Consider the following 17,776-nt stretch of genomic DNA (forward strand, 5'->3'; position numbering starts at 1 on the left):
CGCCTGGACTGATATGTCACTGCAGATTTGGAGAACGTGTCAGCCATGTCAAACTGTGTTAGAGCTGGGTCATGGGACTCTCGTGGATTCATGAATTGTTTGACTGTAAAAAGAAATACCGAACGAGTGAAATGAGTGTCATCACTTCCTCCATTTGTCATTTCAAATACAAACTTTTTTTTGTGTTATATTTGCACGGAATAAAGACTTTGGATGACAATGTGCTTCGAATATCACAGCTTGACGAAAGAAATTATCAGTCAAATCTCACATTGATGGACACTTAATAAGGAAAAAATGAAGGAAAAAGAGAGCAACGAAAATGGACGCCTGCAGGTTATTCCGGAAGTGATGCTCGGAAGTCAAATGCCTATCACCACCACTTCATTGTTGGTAACAAACAGTTGGTAATGTATGGCGTAGGTAACTGCCAGTTTCAGTGTATGACTGGATTGACCTACATGACCTCTTCGTTACTAGAACGAGACCCCTGGCTGCAGAATTGCTCCAATACAGCGCTGTGTGCACTGTGCAGTTTGGTAGTCCACTCAAGACTCCACTAATTACTGGCTGACAGTCGACTATTATCGAAACGTCTGCTGCAAGTGGCAGCCGTTGACATTTACTGAGATAGTCACTTAGTACGGCGCTGAAGTCAAACGGACCCAGGCGCTAAAAACAATAAAGGGAGGTTGATTTAGAACGTAACCTTCCTCTCCTTCGCTCACTGCCTCCCTGCTTTATCCGTCGTCTGTCGTTTTATTTCTTCTTCTTCCTTTTTCTGGTTCTCTTATGTTTTCTTCAATTTCACGCTTTGTCACTTTCTCTTCGCCTTCTATCTCTTTCATTTTCTTTCTTTTTGCACTCACTCTCTTTTACCTACTTTACTCTCACCCCAAAAATGCCGAATACAACTCATATCAGGTACGGAACGTTATGTGAGCCTTTAGGCAAAACCAAACCGACTTATCACGCAAGAAACAATAAACTTTGTATAAATATAGGCTCCGTCGTTCGCTTACTCTGAAGCGAGGTCATTTGCTTTTCACCATCATCAACCTATTCCAGGCCGCCACAGCTCCTGGTGCTGCCGAGTTCCTCCTACGCAGAACTCGACGCTATCCCAAAGGTGTTTTCTCATAATCCAGCCGGCCGACTGCACGCCGTCCATGATAATCTCTCGGACCAGTCCTATGGGATGGCGTCGAGGGCGTGGGGGCGGGCGAATAGACGAGGCGGAGCATAGTTAGGTTACGTCCCATAGCAAAGTCTGCTGTATTGCTGATATAGAGTAATCTGTGCTTATGTATCCGTGGTCCATAGACAAAGTCGATAAAAATTGATTAGAAGACACTGTAATCTACCCAGGAATACCGTACAGCGACGCTAAAAAACAAACATCCACTTGCCAATACATACGCCGATGCAAATTTAACGCCTGTGTGCAGCAACCAGCGTTCCATTTCCATTTGGCGAGTGGCCGGGGGCTGTCGTTTTATGGAGCGCGCCTTTCTCGGGACCACCTGGCTGCTCGTTTCCAGTCTCTGGGGACGCCCTGTAATATCAGTGACGGCCTCGCGCCGCCGTGACCAGGGACGCCGTCGAAATGATAGCTTCTCTGGAGCGGCGGCGGCAGATCGGGTCAGACTGCCGAGTGGACCCAAATGCGCGGGTCAGACTGCGGGTCGGACCCAGATGGACGGGTCAGACTTGGGAACAACCCCAGACAGATGGGGTCAGACTGGAGAGCGGCCCCAGACTGGTGACTAGGCTTAATATCGGTCCCAGTCGGCCAGATCTGGCTTTAATACCGTTTCAGATGGCCTGGCTAGTCTCACAACATCGCTGTGCGATTGCGAGGTCAGGCTTGGTACGCGTCTCAGACAGTCGGCACTCTCTCCACGTGTGCATACTCGTGACTAGTTACTGTCACAGACTAGCCGGCTATAGACTCTGACGCTTCTGTGCTGTTGCCGGGTCAGACTAGTGTCAGTTCAGACAGGACGCTGCGATATACTTTTTTGTCATTCCGACGATGATGATGTCAATGACAGCACCACAGTGATACTGAGGCTGAGCAATGTCAGCTTAACCCTCGCACGACCAGGCCATTTCTCATAACACGAACGACCAGGGGGGGGGGGGGGTTGTTACGACCCCCCCCCCCTGGCGTTTCGAAACGGAAGGTCGTAGAGCTTAGCGGAAAAAAACCAACGGATTGCTCTCAACGAGATCTCGCGATTGGTGGTATATTTTTTGGTCCTAGGTCAACATTTGACCTACTTATGACCGGTCAAAGGTCAAATTTTCCGAAAAAATCAAACTTTTTCAACTTTCCGCGGCGATTGCGGCAAAACGGTGGGAGATATCGACTTGAAATCTTCACTATCGTGTTCCTTGATCAATTCTCTATCGTTTGGTATGTATTTCGTTTCCCTAGCTCTAAAAATGGCGCGTTGGGAGCGCCGGAAGTCGGCAAGGTCACAGTCGGCGGCAGAAATTCGAAAAATCAAAATTTAAATTTTTGAAATCTGATTGTATTTTTGGATTTGGGAGGTCCATTTGCTCCCTATAGAAGCTAATATTGCTGCATATTCCCATTGAGGTGACAAGAATTAGCAAAATAGTGGTTCGGGCGCTTTTCAAAAATAGTACCGGACGCTGTTCCTCTTGTGACGTCATAGCTCCGTGACCTGACCTGACCCGGTCAATTTTCTTGCACCACACGATAGCCAATGCTTGCCCCAACATGCATGGGAAGTTTCATCATGATCCATCAAACAATGTGGGTATCACCGGCAGAAAACCTAGGGATTCGGCGCACACGTTTGGTAACTGTCGGCCGGAGGCTGTACCTCTTATGACGTCATAACTCCGTGACCTGACATGACCCGATCAATTTTTTTTTCGGCAAAAGATGCGCAAAGGTTGCCCCAGAGGGTATTGAAAATTTCAGCCCGCTACGACAAGCCGTTTAGCGTGCACTTCGAAAAAACCTCAGGGGGGGTGATACAACCCCCCCCCCCCCTAGGCGTTCTAGGGTTAATGGCAGGGCGGTGAGAACTCACGTGTAAAAGGGCAGCTTGGAGCCCAGTCGATACCAGAGTACCAGCTCCAGCTTATCGTCCGGGTCAGGCCGGCTGGCTTCACAGGGCAGTGTGACGGCTCCGTCGACCAGGCCCACCACAGTCTGTACCGCCACTGTCGGGGAAACATGCAGCGTGTTACCAGGGAACGGAACACTGTTACCCATCACACACAACACCGTTTGTTCTGCCACTGTGGGAGAAATACCTACAGCGTGTTACACTGTTACCACCATGTGGACGCGATAATGTTAGCTGGGTAGGGTCAGTGTGACAGACGACCAGCGACGTCATTATTTTCAGTGTTACCGTTTCCCCGATAACAGTTAGCACACATGGTCAGTGTCGTGGCTTGCAGCATTACTGTCTCTGTTGATGGTGCACCACCAGTCCACCGCATGTCTTATGAATCAATTCAGGTCTGCCACTTGAGGCGGACGCGTCATTTATCTAACGCGAATGTGGCAGTTGTCCGACAGTTTGACATTTGACGGTGACATACAATGCGTCGTCGGATTAGTCCGCGTCGCCGCGCGAGTTTTCCAATCAATCGATGGAGGCTTGTCACGTACAGCAATTCAATATTCATTCAATAAAATCGTACTGTCTGGGAAATTAAGGAAACCTTTCAAAAGATCTAATTGAAATGTTTTCAGAGGTTCAGAGAAATTGTGCCCAACATGTAACATTTTGGGCAAAATTTTGGTGTCATCCACTTTTCGTGTCCACCAAGTCCCGTAGTTGTGCGCATGGCGTAATATATCAATGAGATGTGGGGAGTTTGGCTCTCAATGGACTCAATAGTTTTGATCTCATTGATTTTTTCGCCTATTCTTTTTTACCTATAACTCCCAGATATCCAACTAATGGCGAGATCCTTGGGTTCCATTGAGGTCTAGCCTTCTTATGCAATCAATTGTGGCACATCCAAGCTACGCAACTGCCGCAGGCAGCTCAGCTACAGCGACTTTGGAAAATAACGTGCTATCTATCGTACAACGCATGGTCGAAAACAGGGCTTCTTATGTCCATAGAGAGCAAGCAAATATGGTGACATTTAACACTGCACGTGCACTGTTTGCAGGATCAGTAGAGTTTCCATAAAAGTAATGCTTTTGAAATATTTACACACAATTTTGTAATGTAAACTCAGGTGACATGCACAATGAAAAACAGAAAGGTCAGCTCATCCCTACCCCAGGTTATATAACATATATAAGCCTCTGGAAAGTTATAAATGCAAACGATAATAAATAAATATCAACTGGAAGGCAAGGAAAAAACTTGAAGGCAAGAAATGCCAGTGATAGTAGTCAAATGTACTCACTTTTTCGCTACACTTACTATATAAGGCGATGCGGCAATGTAAATAATGGTATCATGAAGTGCTAACTGCTTACAATATAACAATAAAAGAAACAACAACTTACTATTAGAGTTATTTTGGCTGCAATACGATTTTAGGCAATAGAAGCTGGGAGCCATTTTCATCGTCTTCCGCAGTTCCAGAGGTTCCAATTTTCCTGATGTACGGCTTTTCGAGTCAAATTTTCATAATGTCTATTTTGTGTATAAACAACAGAAGAAGTTGTACGACGGTTGTCTGAGGGCTTCGGTTCCACCTAACTAAGAACAAGAAACACGTTCTCGGTTGGCGGTATTACCAGAGTTTGGCTCTTCGGACAGTGGCTGCGAAAACATTTCGGTGAAATATAACTCGAGCAATTTTCCGGCCATCACAAGAGCGTGAACATTAGAAACATATGCCGATATCGAAATGATTGGTGTCAGTAACGCCATCTCAAGTAGTTGCTCAGTTTTCCGAATTTCAGAAGTTGAGATGTTGAAAGTTAGCCAGATTAGGCGAGACTTGAATGGAACAGCTTCTTATAAGTTATGGCATTAAGCGCCCAACGCAACTTTGCCCGGCAAACGAGCTGAAAGGTTTCGTCAAGTTATATTGACGCGGCAAGCAGTGCTGTGCAGTGGTGATAAAGAATATGTATTTTGGAGCCCAATATATCAAGAAGCAGCCTCGCAAAAGCACGGTTTACCGATGGAAAGCACACATACATCACTGAAGCGGGCTGGCAAAATACAGCAACGCCGGATCTGAAGCGCGGCATAAATCTCAACGGCGCCTGATCTCGGATGGTCTATGACCTTAATAAAGACGGCCATCCATAGCCAGCTTACCATATATGATGTTATGGATAATAACCTCAGGGGTAGATGGATCTGCTAACATTAAGTAAGTCACAGACGAGCAATGCAATAAAACTAGCACTTCCCTCTCAGTCGCATATCAAATGCACTAAAATAATCACACATCCGGGTTGCATTCCAGCACAGTCTGTGCAATGTGTTTCTGCAATCGGGTTACGTCTGGCGATGCAATACGATGGGCTCTCGGGCCGCGCTGTCAATTCGCTCGCGGGTTATTACATCGTAGGCCGGCTCGGGCGGACCGCCCGCGGCGCCTATTGCTTCTGTCCCGAGTCATCCGTCTTGGTGGGCCGTTCCGTTCTTCACTTGAGTCGACTGCCGACAGGAGGCTATCTATTACCGGTCGCACAGTACGGGCGCTGTTTTTCCTGACCGGACTCGTTAGGCTCATTCATCGACCTGAAAAGGGCTGCGGGTAGGCGGCGGGGCGGGGATATGGACCGCCTGCCCTGCCGAGTGGGGCGCATTTATAATGGCGGTGTATGTGTACAAATGGGGTCTGGATACAGAGAAGGACTGGACCATAGGCGGAGTCGGTGATCGTTGTTCGCAGATGGATGGCAACCATCGTGCTCAGCCCGGCGCGCATTCAGGCTAAATATGACGGTCATATGATGGGAGCTACATCACCGTATTTTAGACCATCCATAATTACTGGGGAGGAACTGACGTCCATTTTACGTGCAGCTACCCGGTAAGCCAATACATGCCTCGGTGGGAGGCTAATACAAGTTTTAAGCTGGGTGGGCACTATCGCTGGCTACGACCAGTCCGGTGAGCCGCGGCGAATTTTCCGTCCGAGCGGCGGAGCGCTGCAGAAATTGCAGCCAGGTGATTGAGTGGGCGTCGTTGTCAGTTCGCGGTGAAGAATCGCCGCACATATCCCCCACATTGCCAGCGCCAGTAAGTGGGCGCCGCCCTCAATGGGTCGCGGTCGTAGCACGCGCGGCGCTCGGAGCCCCTTTCATCCGTGAGAGCACACACTCATAAACACAGCTCCGGCCCTCGTGTGTATAGCCTCTGATGGATGAAGGCGGCCGGCCGAGTTTGAGCCGCTCTTTGAGTTGGGGCTCGGCCGTCCTGAGAGCTGCGGTCTGCCCCGTCTTCTCTGTCTGTCCACCGAGCCCCAGCGGTCACTGTCGCGGCTCTGCGCGTCCGCTGCGATCGATGGCCGCTCACTGCACACGCACGTGACATGCAGTGACTGGAAACCATCACTCACCGCTGTTCATTGTACGTGTAGTTCACGCCATTCCGTTGTCTGCCGCCGGGGTCCACACACTGCGGTGGCAGCTAATATCGGCAGCCCTGTCAGCTTATCAAATACATACCAGGATGTTCTCATATTGCGATATTTGATTCACGAGTCATCTATTCTCAGATGTCAGAATAGACTATTTTCGCTTCAGCGGGAGGTGTTCTATGTTGTGTAAGGGTCTGAGACCTGGTGCCGTTGTAGGTAGGTATATACAGCATGCAACTGTATCCAGGATGACTCAAAGGCATAGCATAACGTTTCGAACTCATATTCGAATATAGCACACGAGTGGGCATAGATCGCCTTTCCTCACCTGTTGCAAGAACTGGCAAATGTTAATGAGAAAACTCATTTATTATGCCATTGCCATGATATTTTTGAAGACAAGCAAAGCAAAATACTAGCCTAGATTTGCCACTTATACGTCATGACCTGTCAGCTCTATTTGTCATTCGTCAGTACGGCCTAATACCATTTCACTTTTATCAATTTCCATTATAAATGCCGTTACTGAGCTAACTTGTAAGAATCCCATAATTGATAATACGCCACGTAATGTGAGCATCAGACAATGTTTAGCAAAATATTACCTAATGTGTGATTGGAAATTTGAGGTCGGGGAGCGGGAGAAGGGACAGAGTGAGAGGAGTAAGAGAGTGAGAGAGATGTTAGATAAACAGAGACAGAGACAGAGACAGAGACAGAGACAGAGACAGAGACAGAGGCAGAGACAGAGACTGAGACAGAGACAGATAGAGACATGCCCGCCATTCCGCCTACGACTGGTGGCACTGACCATTGGATACAGATAACAATGGAGCTATTGTTGGGGAGCGTCGCCGCGCGACACTCGCACAGCGTCGGCCTTTCAGAGCCCGAGCGAGCAATGATTGGGAGCGGCGCGGAGCCGGCACAGCGGCACCTGTCGATTTCGCCACTCCTGAGCCGATTGAGCGCCGTATCCAATCCCCGACGAGCAACCCTCGAGGAGCTGCTCAGTGCTCAGTGATGAACTCGGCTCGTCGACTGTCGACGCGGCTTTTGGGCTCTTCGGAGAATACGGACAGAGCGGGTCGAGTCGGCGGGACGACAGCGGGCCGAGCGGACAGCCGGCCGGCCGGGCGAGCCGAGCGGAGGGCGCGCGGGTCGTCCTGCCGCGCGCGCGGACAGCGAGCGGGCCGGCCGCTCTGGCGATGACAAGCCGGCCACCAGAGGCAGACTCTGCCGTCGGCGACGGCCGGCGCCGACCACAAAGGTCTCATTCAGGCCTGACTGAGTGGCCATTAATTTTGGCCGGTGGTTGGGCGCATTGTCCGAGCGGTGCTGATGCTTCTGGCGGTGGTTACGGGCCGTCGCGCCGGTGGCCGGCCGCCGCTGGTCGATGGTGGGTGGCGCCCGGTCCAGCCCGGTCCAGCCCGGGTCTGTGTCGCTAGGGTCATGGATGAAGTATACCTAATCCATGCTAGGGTGGAGCCGGGCCGCCCAGAGTGGCACGCCGGCGGACCGGCTCCTAACGCACCTCCCCGGGCAGAGCCGGCCGACACGGGGCCAGGGCACGACTGTGGATACAGCAGACGGAAATGTTTGTTTAGCCGTGCTTAGACTGTTTGTGGAAAATAATGGTGGATTCCGTCCATTGCTGAATAACAGAGAGAAGAGCATTTTTGTGTACGGGCTGCAGCAGCAAACGACGAAGAAAACAGTAAGGTGCTTCGATATTCGATAATGGATGTCACCTTCCAAACACAGTTACATGAAGCTCAAAAAAAGTTTCAGTAGCTTCGGATCCCGAAATGTGTGTGGTTGTAAGCTCCACATTCTTTCCTAAAATATTGAATGCCTAAACTCGGGAAGAAATGGCCGTTTAATCATTCCGAGTCTCACTGTATGATTTACGAGCGGCATGAGCTCCAGGGACATGGCTCCCGGCCCAGAAATATCTCTGTTGCATCGTCCCCTTAGCATCCATATATCTTCCGCTCGCGATCATGTGATAATGATGATTTCGGACTTAACAGCCCACAGACGATTAATTCCTATTGCGCCTCATAAATTTATGAGATGGGATTAGACTGGCGGCCTTATTCTAGTTGGCGCTCCGAGGTCACGGGGGAGGGGGGGGGGGGGGCGAGCGGAGAGGAGGGAGCTGCTAGTTCATGAAAGGAGGCTTCCTTGGGCTCCGCCATGCATGTGTCGGAATTTCAGTGCGTGTTTCAAAGTTTCAGTGTTGAACGCAGCCCTCTATCTTCATGAGTTTCAAGCTACATTCAGAGTCTTTTAAAACAAGGCTATGATTCAGTCATTAAGCTTCTCGAATGTTTAATAAAGTAGCCCACCAGAGCTAGACGCTAGTGGACGAGGCAGAGACTGAGGGGAAACTTGTCCAGGCTCTTGTGACCCCAGAATGCACTGAAAACAATTTCACCCGAAGCTGGCGAATTAAGCGTTGCTCTGCGGGTGGTATATGTGTATTAACTCGCCATGTCCAGATAGAGGGTAAGAGGGTAAGCAGACTACCCCGCGTTATTACTCAAAAATATGCACCGTACCTGCAGTCCGAAGATAAGGTAGCTACCCAGCACCGGATATTGTCCCCGCGGGTGTCGAGTCATTGGCATAGCCCTCACTGAAAGAGTTGGAACTACTCGAAATATCGCATACGCGTATCCGTGAATGGCGAACCTTAACATAACCTTTTCTGAAGGAGTTGGCTCAACCACCACAACTAGATGGCGCTGTCTCTTTACAGTTTTGAATTACAACAATTTTTTAACTTTTTTGCACCAATGATATATTGGCACATTGTTTGGCGGTTTTCAAGTGGGGGCGAAAGTACATTTGTTCGGGTGCATCTTTAAAACCTCTGCAATATTCATCAAGGGACGATTGGCAGCGCTTTTTCCTCCAAAACTATTAAGTGAAACCATTTTAATTCTTATATAGGTCACGAAAGCAGCGGCGACACATCTTCCCCTTTTTCGGGCGGTCTGCATGACTGCTGGCGATAGGGCCATGTCGAATTTCCTATGGGAGTTCGATTTGACCTTTCCCACTGATGTGAAACTTTCTCACCGATGTTTTCTGGGTGTGAGATTGTCATTTTATAGATATCTTCTCTGAAAAATGGACAAGCGTGGGAGTTTTTTGGGCCCTCGTGACTTGGTCGGCGAAGGGTAGGCGTGGAGGGTAACCCCTCTCTTAGGGGTTTGTGGGGCGCGTCTGCCAGGTAGGCGTCAATGAATACCTTTCGATGGAGGGGTCGCGAACCACTGGTGCGCGAATAGTCGTGGAGGGTTACTACTTTCCAGGGTGAATTGCGAAGTGTAATGCCCTAAATTGACTCCGGCCCGATTTCACCAAGTGAATATATTCTTGGTGTACTTTGGAAAAGTACACCGACAAAGTACGACGACAATACTATTCTGTTTCACCACAGGAATATATTCACTACGCCCGCTTTACGTAGTTTGAGAGCCACCGGCGCGCATGCATACATCTTGTCGGGGACATGCATTCACTATGTATATTTTTCCGTATTTAAAGTCGACGAGCTTAAATGCTCAGATATACAATATTATGAAAAAAATTCTGGCTACGCTAATAAGAATTAAATTTGCTGATCATACAAGAGGAAGTGCCTAAGGAAATATTGCTAATAATGCCCTTGATTTTTGCTCGGAGCATGACATTCCAAAGCCAAAATGTAAACAATCGGCAGCAAGCCGCGCAGCACAGTTGAAGTTACTGGCGTGTGTGGGTTTTATTGGACTTTGAATTAATATTAATTTTTCCTTCCAAGTTATTTCTCATTAAATATTGCTTTAATATTTGTTCACATCTTCTACGCAATTCTGGAGTGGTTTAGAGCAAATATAGATAGGTAAAGCCGAACAAGAAATGGCATTACTTGAGGCACCTATCTAACTACCGATCACTGATGGTAGCAAGGAGCACGGCCGACTAGCCGACAAATTATCTGAAATATTACCTGAATCAAGTTTTTAAATAATCGAAGGGTCTACCGACGACTTCAAATATGGAGAATATTTCGGAATCATTCTCTGAACCTAAACGGAAGCGGGAAGCCGGTGATAAATTGAATCATTTGGCCACAACACAAGAGAAATATGGACATTGGACAGCATATGGATACTGCAAAGAAATAGTAAAAGTGGGCGATGAAAACGAATGTAATGAAGCGTTGTGACTTGTGATGCAACATGCTGGGCATGTCAATCAAGGCGTTGCTAGACTGGACTTCAGTTCATCCTCTCGCCCTCGCCAGCTATTTACTTTCTCTTCGGTAAAACGCTGTATAAAGAGCACGGTGTAATAATCACGGTGAGAATGATTTGAAACGCTTTTGGCCTTTTGTGTTATCAAAATACAATGTGAACTGTCGTTTTTTTTTTGGAAGTGGAAAACTCAATAATGTAATCGTGAATGCGAATGAAAAAGGGAATTCCCTGTTGTGTTTCTGCATGATGGGGTGATTTTAATCGCAGTGATGCCACGATGAGATAAGCCTTATAAAAATAGCTGTTCTGGGGTTTAATTTCAATATAAGCCCTGACACACGATACCCTATATATCCAGCAAGAAATAACCATTATGACCTCTAAAACTTTTTGCGTACAGCCAGTGGCATGTTTTTATCATACGTTGCATCGATGAAGTCATTAAATTTGTAACATTATCATACAAAAAATTGATGTATACCAAGCTGTTTCTCAAAGTATGCCACAAAAAGTAGCATACTTTCAATGCCAGCAAACTCGGCAAACAGCTGTTGAAAAAGCAGATCGGCGTACCAGAAGTACCTCAAACGTAATAGTTATGCCAAAAAACGACGGACTTCTGCAGTCATACTTTGCAGGGCTGCGGAGTCGGAGTCGGAGTCGGAGTCGGAGTCGGTCGGAGTCGACAGTTGTGACCGGAGTCGGAGTCGGAGTCGGAGTCGATTTTAGAAACCCGAGCCGGAGTCGGAGTCGGAGTCACCGAAAATCTGTCGACTCCGCAGCCCTGCTAGGTCTGCGGAGTCGGAGTCGGGAGTTGGAGTCGGTTGGAGTCGACGATTCTGCCCGGAGTCGGAGTCGGAGTCGGAGCTGTTTTTTTAAAGCCGGAGTCGGAGTCGGAGTCGGAGTCGCCGAAAATCCATCGACTCCGCAGCCCTGATACTTTGTCTTTGTCTTGAATAAGTAGGGGAGAGTGGGGCAAAGCGGCCACCCTAACGCTTCTCACGATGCCAACGCTTGATTTTTTAACTTGGAAAGATTCTTTCTATACCAATGTGATCCCTATTAAGTTGCCTTTTATTTCAACTGCGTTTTATTTCCAAAGGCGTTCACATATGGAAGATATTGACAAAACTTTAAGCCTATGCATATTGGCCACTTTGCCCCATACCCTGGGGCAAAGCGGCCACCGCCGTCTTCTCAGGTCCCGATATGAGAAACAACATAGTTGCCTCATGTACGACTAGGGTTTTGATGGTGACAAGGTTTAAGCGAGGATGGATGTTTACTTTATCATCTTCCACCTGTAGGTATTCAAAGAAAGGATTTTCATGAAAAAACATTTAATTGCATTATTTGATAACTCATGCAACTGAAAAGTGGCCAAGATGAATGCACGACGACACATTTGAATATGAATAATGTTTTTTATCCAGATGGAAACAACTTATGGCCAATTGGGGGGTGGCCACTTTGCCCCGGCCACTTTGCCCCGCGCATACCGTCCGAGACAAAAATATTCCAGCTTAGCTTTTAGTGGGGTAAAAAACATTAAAATTGGTAGAATGCATGTACGATAACCATGCAATGCATGGACAAGAACGCTTATAAAAAAATCCAAACGGTTATGGAATAACATAACATTTGAAAATTGTAAACATAGTTGGTAACCTGGCAAGAAATGCTTTTCCGTGTTTCACAGAACAATGGTGATGGGCCTGAAACCCCGGTCTGGCTCATTCGAACGACCGTGAAGAGAAGTATAATTGGAAACCATAAATTGGAACTGACCCCAGCTACGAAGGGCTAAAACGATGGGTGGCCGCTTTGCCCCGGGTGGCCGCTTTGCCCCACTCTCCCCTATCCCTGTACGGAGTTTGGTGAAACTGAATATGTCATAATATGCCAAAAGTGAATATGTACGCCGCCGTAATGGAATATATTCACTTGGTGAAATCGGGCCCTGGGAGGGTGGTTAAATGCATTTGACGAGCGACACCTACGGGGTCGTGCGGCAAAAACTTTCGCTGTCCGCGGGCGCCACTGCAGCAGATGGGGTGTTGGGCGTAATCTGCACCCAAAGTGCATGACGGGTGTACAAACGTACGAATACACAGACCCATATTCATCAGTCATGCATTTGCAAGCGCAGCGGAACGGAGAAATGCATTTGACGAGCGACACCTACGGGGTCGTGCGGCAAAAACTTTCTCTGTCCGCGGGCGCCACTGCAGCGACACCTGCCGTGTGGCTCCAACACTATTGGCTCAGTCTGTGCGCCCACGCCGTGCCGCGAGCACCGATAGTGCGGACCTACACATTGTTCAGCGTTCTTCTCTTTCCGATTGTCCACCGCCACCCCGCCGCCGCCTGTGGTACTGTGTTTCCATGCATTGCTGGCTGTGTAAGCGTAATCTGCACCCAAAGTGCATGACGGGTGTACAAACGTACGAATACACAGACCCATATTCATCAGTCATGCATTGGCAAGCGCAGCGGAACGGAGAAAAATGGTTGCGGATAGGGGTACCCGCGAAACACCGGTTTACTCGCCAGCCTTGGGTCAAATTGTTTTCAGTGTGATGCATTGAAAATTAAAAGAAAAAAGGTAAATTAATAAAGAGAACCGACGTGATTTAGCTGATTAAACATGCTGAAAACCAAACTCGCATCTTTAAAATGGAACATGGTGCATTCAACACATTTTGTTGTTACATCAGACATGTTTACCTAACTATCTGTATCTGTAAGGAGTAACCCTACCGTTATTCACCGTAGTTCAGTGCTACAATGCCTGTGAATTGCGTGCTTTTCGTAATGACTCTTTTGCAACTGGTATGTTTTTAGAGCTTCGTGTGTCTCCTTTCCCGAAAAACTGTTTGTGTGCTCTACCTGACCTGGGGCCAAGCCCATTAGCGAATATCCGCTCGCACGAAAATGGACTAGCGAGCATGAATGGCAGGTGACAATGGCATTGGATGGTTTTTCACCAAACAAAGCAATCTATACAATGGCCCATAGGTCATCGCGCTTTGTCGATTTCCGGAAATCGATAGTCAGCGTACGGACGACAGTGGCGGGGTCACCTCCCATCGTGGAATTACCGCGGACGCCAGCCAGTAGCGTCGGGCGAACGCCCAAACTCCGGCCTCCAATGACGCAATAATCGAGTCGGCGCGGCGCTTCGTTCGTTCCGCCAACCGATTAATGACGTCAACGGAGGAAGATCGGCGGCCCGAGGTGCACTGGCGAAACGGCTCCGGGCGCAAAGTTGGGCGTTCACGGCGCAATGAGCACGCCCAACGGCCGAATAACTCGGCACAATGGACAGGAGCGCTGGCCGCGTGCCGGCCGGGCCTCGAGTGGCGCCCCGGGTTGGCCGCTATGCCGAGTTGGCGGTCTCTGACCGAGCCGACCACCGGAAAACGGTTCACTGGGGTCGTGTTTTGATCAAACAGCGCCTGGGGGGCAGTTGAACTTCGACGAGACCGCGATGGTCTGCGGTTGAACCCGCACCCGAGGCTCGTCGGTCCGCCTTTGACAAGCTCAGATGGAAGAGGGAGAGAAGGGGGTAGAAGGAAAGAAAGAGGAAGAGAAAGAAGGAAGAGAGAGAGAGAGAGAGAGAGAGGGAGAGAGAGAGAGAAAGAGGGGAGAGATAGATATTGAGGGAGAGAGGGAGCAAGTGGAGACAAAGAACGAGAGTTGTACCACAAAAAAATGGGGACAGAATTGAATGTTACTCATTGCTGCTTCAGCTAAATTGCAAGTGATCATTCCTCACTTGACAAGTTTATTAGACATGCTCTCTCAACATCAATCGTCAATCGAAGTTTCATTGATTTAAAATGACATTCAATCTGACAGTGACACGTTATCGGAAACGCTACCACAAAGCTGTCGCTGGGACGGTGTGACTTCCAGCCTTGGCATTGACAAAACGTCTCACTCAGACCGATATTTCACTTAGCTGCCGGGCCCGAGGCCACTGTGGCCTGCGGCACGCGATTTCACCGCACATTTAGCTCTATTTCCTGAGAGACAGTTGAAATAGTGCCGTTTGAAGCAACCAATTCTGGCCCGCCCGCTGACACGAAGCGATGTTAAAGACTTTATTTTAACAGTGTAAATGAGTCTCTGTCTCGTAGTCTGCACAGTGTTATGCAGTGCATTCATTCAGTAAAAGAACATCTAATCAGGTTATAGGTATTATGTGCATTTCTTACTCTGAGTCAGCCAAGTCATTAATCCATATGTAGTCTGAAGGTCATTACACGGTCGAGGTCATTTCTTTCAAAACTTATGTCAAGGCCTTGGAGGAATAAATAAATAAATTCGAAAGCTAGCTAAAATTTCAAACAGTTGATTAATATTGTTTTTAGTACTAAATGGACCCGCTGAGTAGATGGATCGGATGTGCGGATGCCTGTTAAATACATACACTCACTTAATCAAAAATTCCCCGTTGGCCGAGCACTGCCACCCAGTCACACCAACCACAGTGAACTATATTTACTCCGAGGGGGCTTTGTCTCACTGTTCTCTGCACAGGTATACCTGTGTATAGCCAATATATTGGCTCAAGGTATTAAAACACGCGGGCCACAGTCTGCGTCTTCAAAGGGATCGTCTGCAAAGAGGGTTCAGACCAGCATGCGTTGAGGTGTAGAGAATTGGCATGGTGACCGCCACGTTCAAGTCATGCAGTTTATTATGTCTTCTTTTTTATTTTCCATCACTCTGAGTAAATTATGTTATACCTAGAATACTTAACCAACAACTAAAGTGTCACGAAACCTGTTGTAAATAATACCTCTTCAAACAACTGACTCGAGAAGGCATAAACAGCTGCCATTTTTCCAGCGCAATCTCAAAATAGCATACAACTGCCTGCAATTATAAGTTTCCGTTCTGTTAAACATGATCCCTTTGAGTGTTCGTCTATTTTTGCGCTGTTAGTTCTCGGAACTTTCCCATTGTCGGTGTAGCTGTTCAAAGTGATCATAGTCAGTTTGTGTCGTTCAATAACAGCTTACGAAAAACATAGCCTTGGCAGCCCGTTTATTATGGTGGATGTGTTAGATTGTGTCAGGTAATTTACATCGCTACCAGCGCAGGTGTTAACTCTATGCAAAGCACATAGAACATGATAAATAGTCGTGTCGTTGAGCTATTAGCGCTGCAGTCAAACAGCCCGGCGCAGGGAGCGGTGTGTTTCCCGGAAACATCAGCCCATCGACTGCGGTCCGACAGAGACACTAAACCTATCGGCCGCAGACTTATTGCAAAACAGTCCGGTAGAACGACTGACGTGTTTACAACTCTGGAAACTCTCGACCGATTGGGAAGCTCTAGTACTGGAATTGAAGCCAGGATGGCGCCATTTCACCTTTTTATATTTTACTACTCTATAAATTTTTTATTTGCACCGATAACAAAGACGATAAAAAACTGTTCCCTTTCAAAGTGAACTCTGAGGAGTACACCATTTCTGAACCAGTACAGTCCAAAACGACAGTATCAGCGCTCCTCTTTTCATACAGGTGTGTATGTATGTACTTATTATCCACAAATCCCGTTTTCTCGAGGTCATCAAATGAATTAAAATTTCAGGTGGGAAATTGAATAGTCAGAATGAAGCTAGGCTTCATTACGGGAACTCGGGCAATGGAGGGCACCAGAGACCTGATACAGGTCTACCTCTATGTGTATGTAGATACGGGCCGGCAGCACCGCAGAACAGCTTTGATCGCGCTCCTCGCGCGTCCTTGAAGCACTCCAAACACACACTGCGCAGTTGTCGCTGAGAAACAAATTGAACGAATCCACAACGCTTCCTTTGAAAGACAAGTGCACTCAGAGCTGGCTCAGGGGCGAAGGAACAGCTGCGCGATGAAAGTGGAGGGGACCGACGGCTGCAATCACAGGAACATGAGCCGCAGGCTTTGCTGTAATCAACCCCACCCACCTAACATTGCAGAGTCCTTGCCAAGAATAGCACTATGTAAGTGAGGTTTGCTAGTGCTGTGAGTCACAAATTGTTTTGCGCCGCAACAAAGTCAATCCGTGTTGGCGCAACGTGAAAGCTGGCTGTGAACGGTGTGTATTTTAAAAGGATCGTTGAATTAAATGGTATCAACATACTGCATCATTGAATTAATTACCATCTTATATTTACATCTTTAAGCATATCATAATACCATCAAAGGATCAATGAGTTGGTAAATGTACTGACATGTGCTATTCAGCGGATTGGGACCGTATTAGAGCCGGCGATAATCACGGAACATTAGTGTCGGGGCAGACTGCGGCGGGGCAGACTGCGGCGACCCCTAGGAAGAACAACTAGGGAGAACAACATTCGACAGATGGCAGCACTATAGACGAGATAATCAGGCAATACTTTAATGTTAATGGGAAAGAAATAATGCCAATGTTTGCCCTCACCAAGCATGTTACCACGATAATGGAAGAATGTAGTGTAGTACCCCTCCCCGGGCCCGCCGCGGGCAGGCAGCGGCGGCCGGAGCCGGTCCGACCGACCTTTAGCCGGCCGGGTCAGGTAACCGGGACGGCCGCGCCGCAGCGCCGCGCCCGGGCCGGCCGGGAGACGGAGTCGGGTGCCCGCCGGCGAGCCGTCGGCAAGGGCGCGGGGCACATTAGTCGAGTTGAATGTTCACTGTTCAGTTTTGAGTGCGAGTGATGTATGTGTGAATCGATATGTGAGCAGCAAAATCCAGCAAGAAAACAAAATCCGTGAAAGAAAGGCAACGCTGGCAAACATCACCACCATAGTCTTCCTACGCCGAACAGGTTCCACACCAACTAGCATCAGCGAGAGTAAAACTAGGATCCTACTGTGGTCGCGATGGCCCCTCGCCGGCAAAAAACTGCAGGTATGTTACTGGACATTCCCTGCTACCTAGCTAGGTCTGTCGACGGCTTTCACCGCGTGCATGGGGAGATTACCCCCC

The 17,776-nt window shown here is 48.2% G+C and overlaps 1 protein-coding gene across 1 annotated transcript in view; it reads right to left on the reverse strand.

Moving 5' to 3' along the window:
• Window positions 1-17,776, reverse strand: part of LOC122363253 (synaptogenesis protein syg-2-like) — a gene marked incomplete at its 3' end in the record, with an annotated part of 84,982 nt that overhangs the window by 16,864 nt on the left and 50,342 nt on the right. Inside the window, exon 3 of the mRNA XM_043332300.1 lies at window positions 3,069-3,201. Within this exon, the coding sequence (XP_043188235.1) occupies window positions 3,069-3,201 (133 nt within the window). The remainder of the gene's footprint in view (window positions 1-3,068; window positions 3,202-17,776) is intronic.

Source organism: Amphibalanus amphitrite, unplaced genomic scaffold (assembly GCF_019059575.1).
Source record: "Amphibalanus amphitrite isolate SeventyFive unplaced genomic scaffold, NRLGWU_Aamphi_draft 000611F_arrow, whole genome shotgun sequence".
In the NCBI taxonomy this organism is placed as follows: domain Eukaryota; kingdom Metazoa; phylum Arthropoda; class Thecostraca; order Balanomorpha; family Balanidae; genus Amphibalanus; species Amphibalanus amphitrite.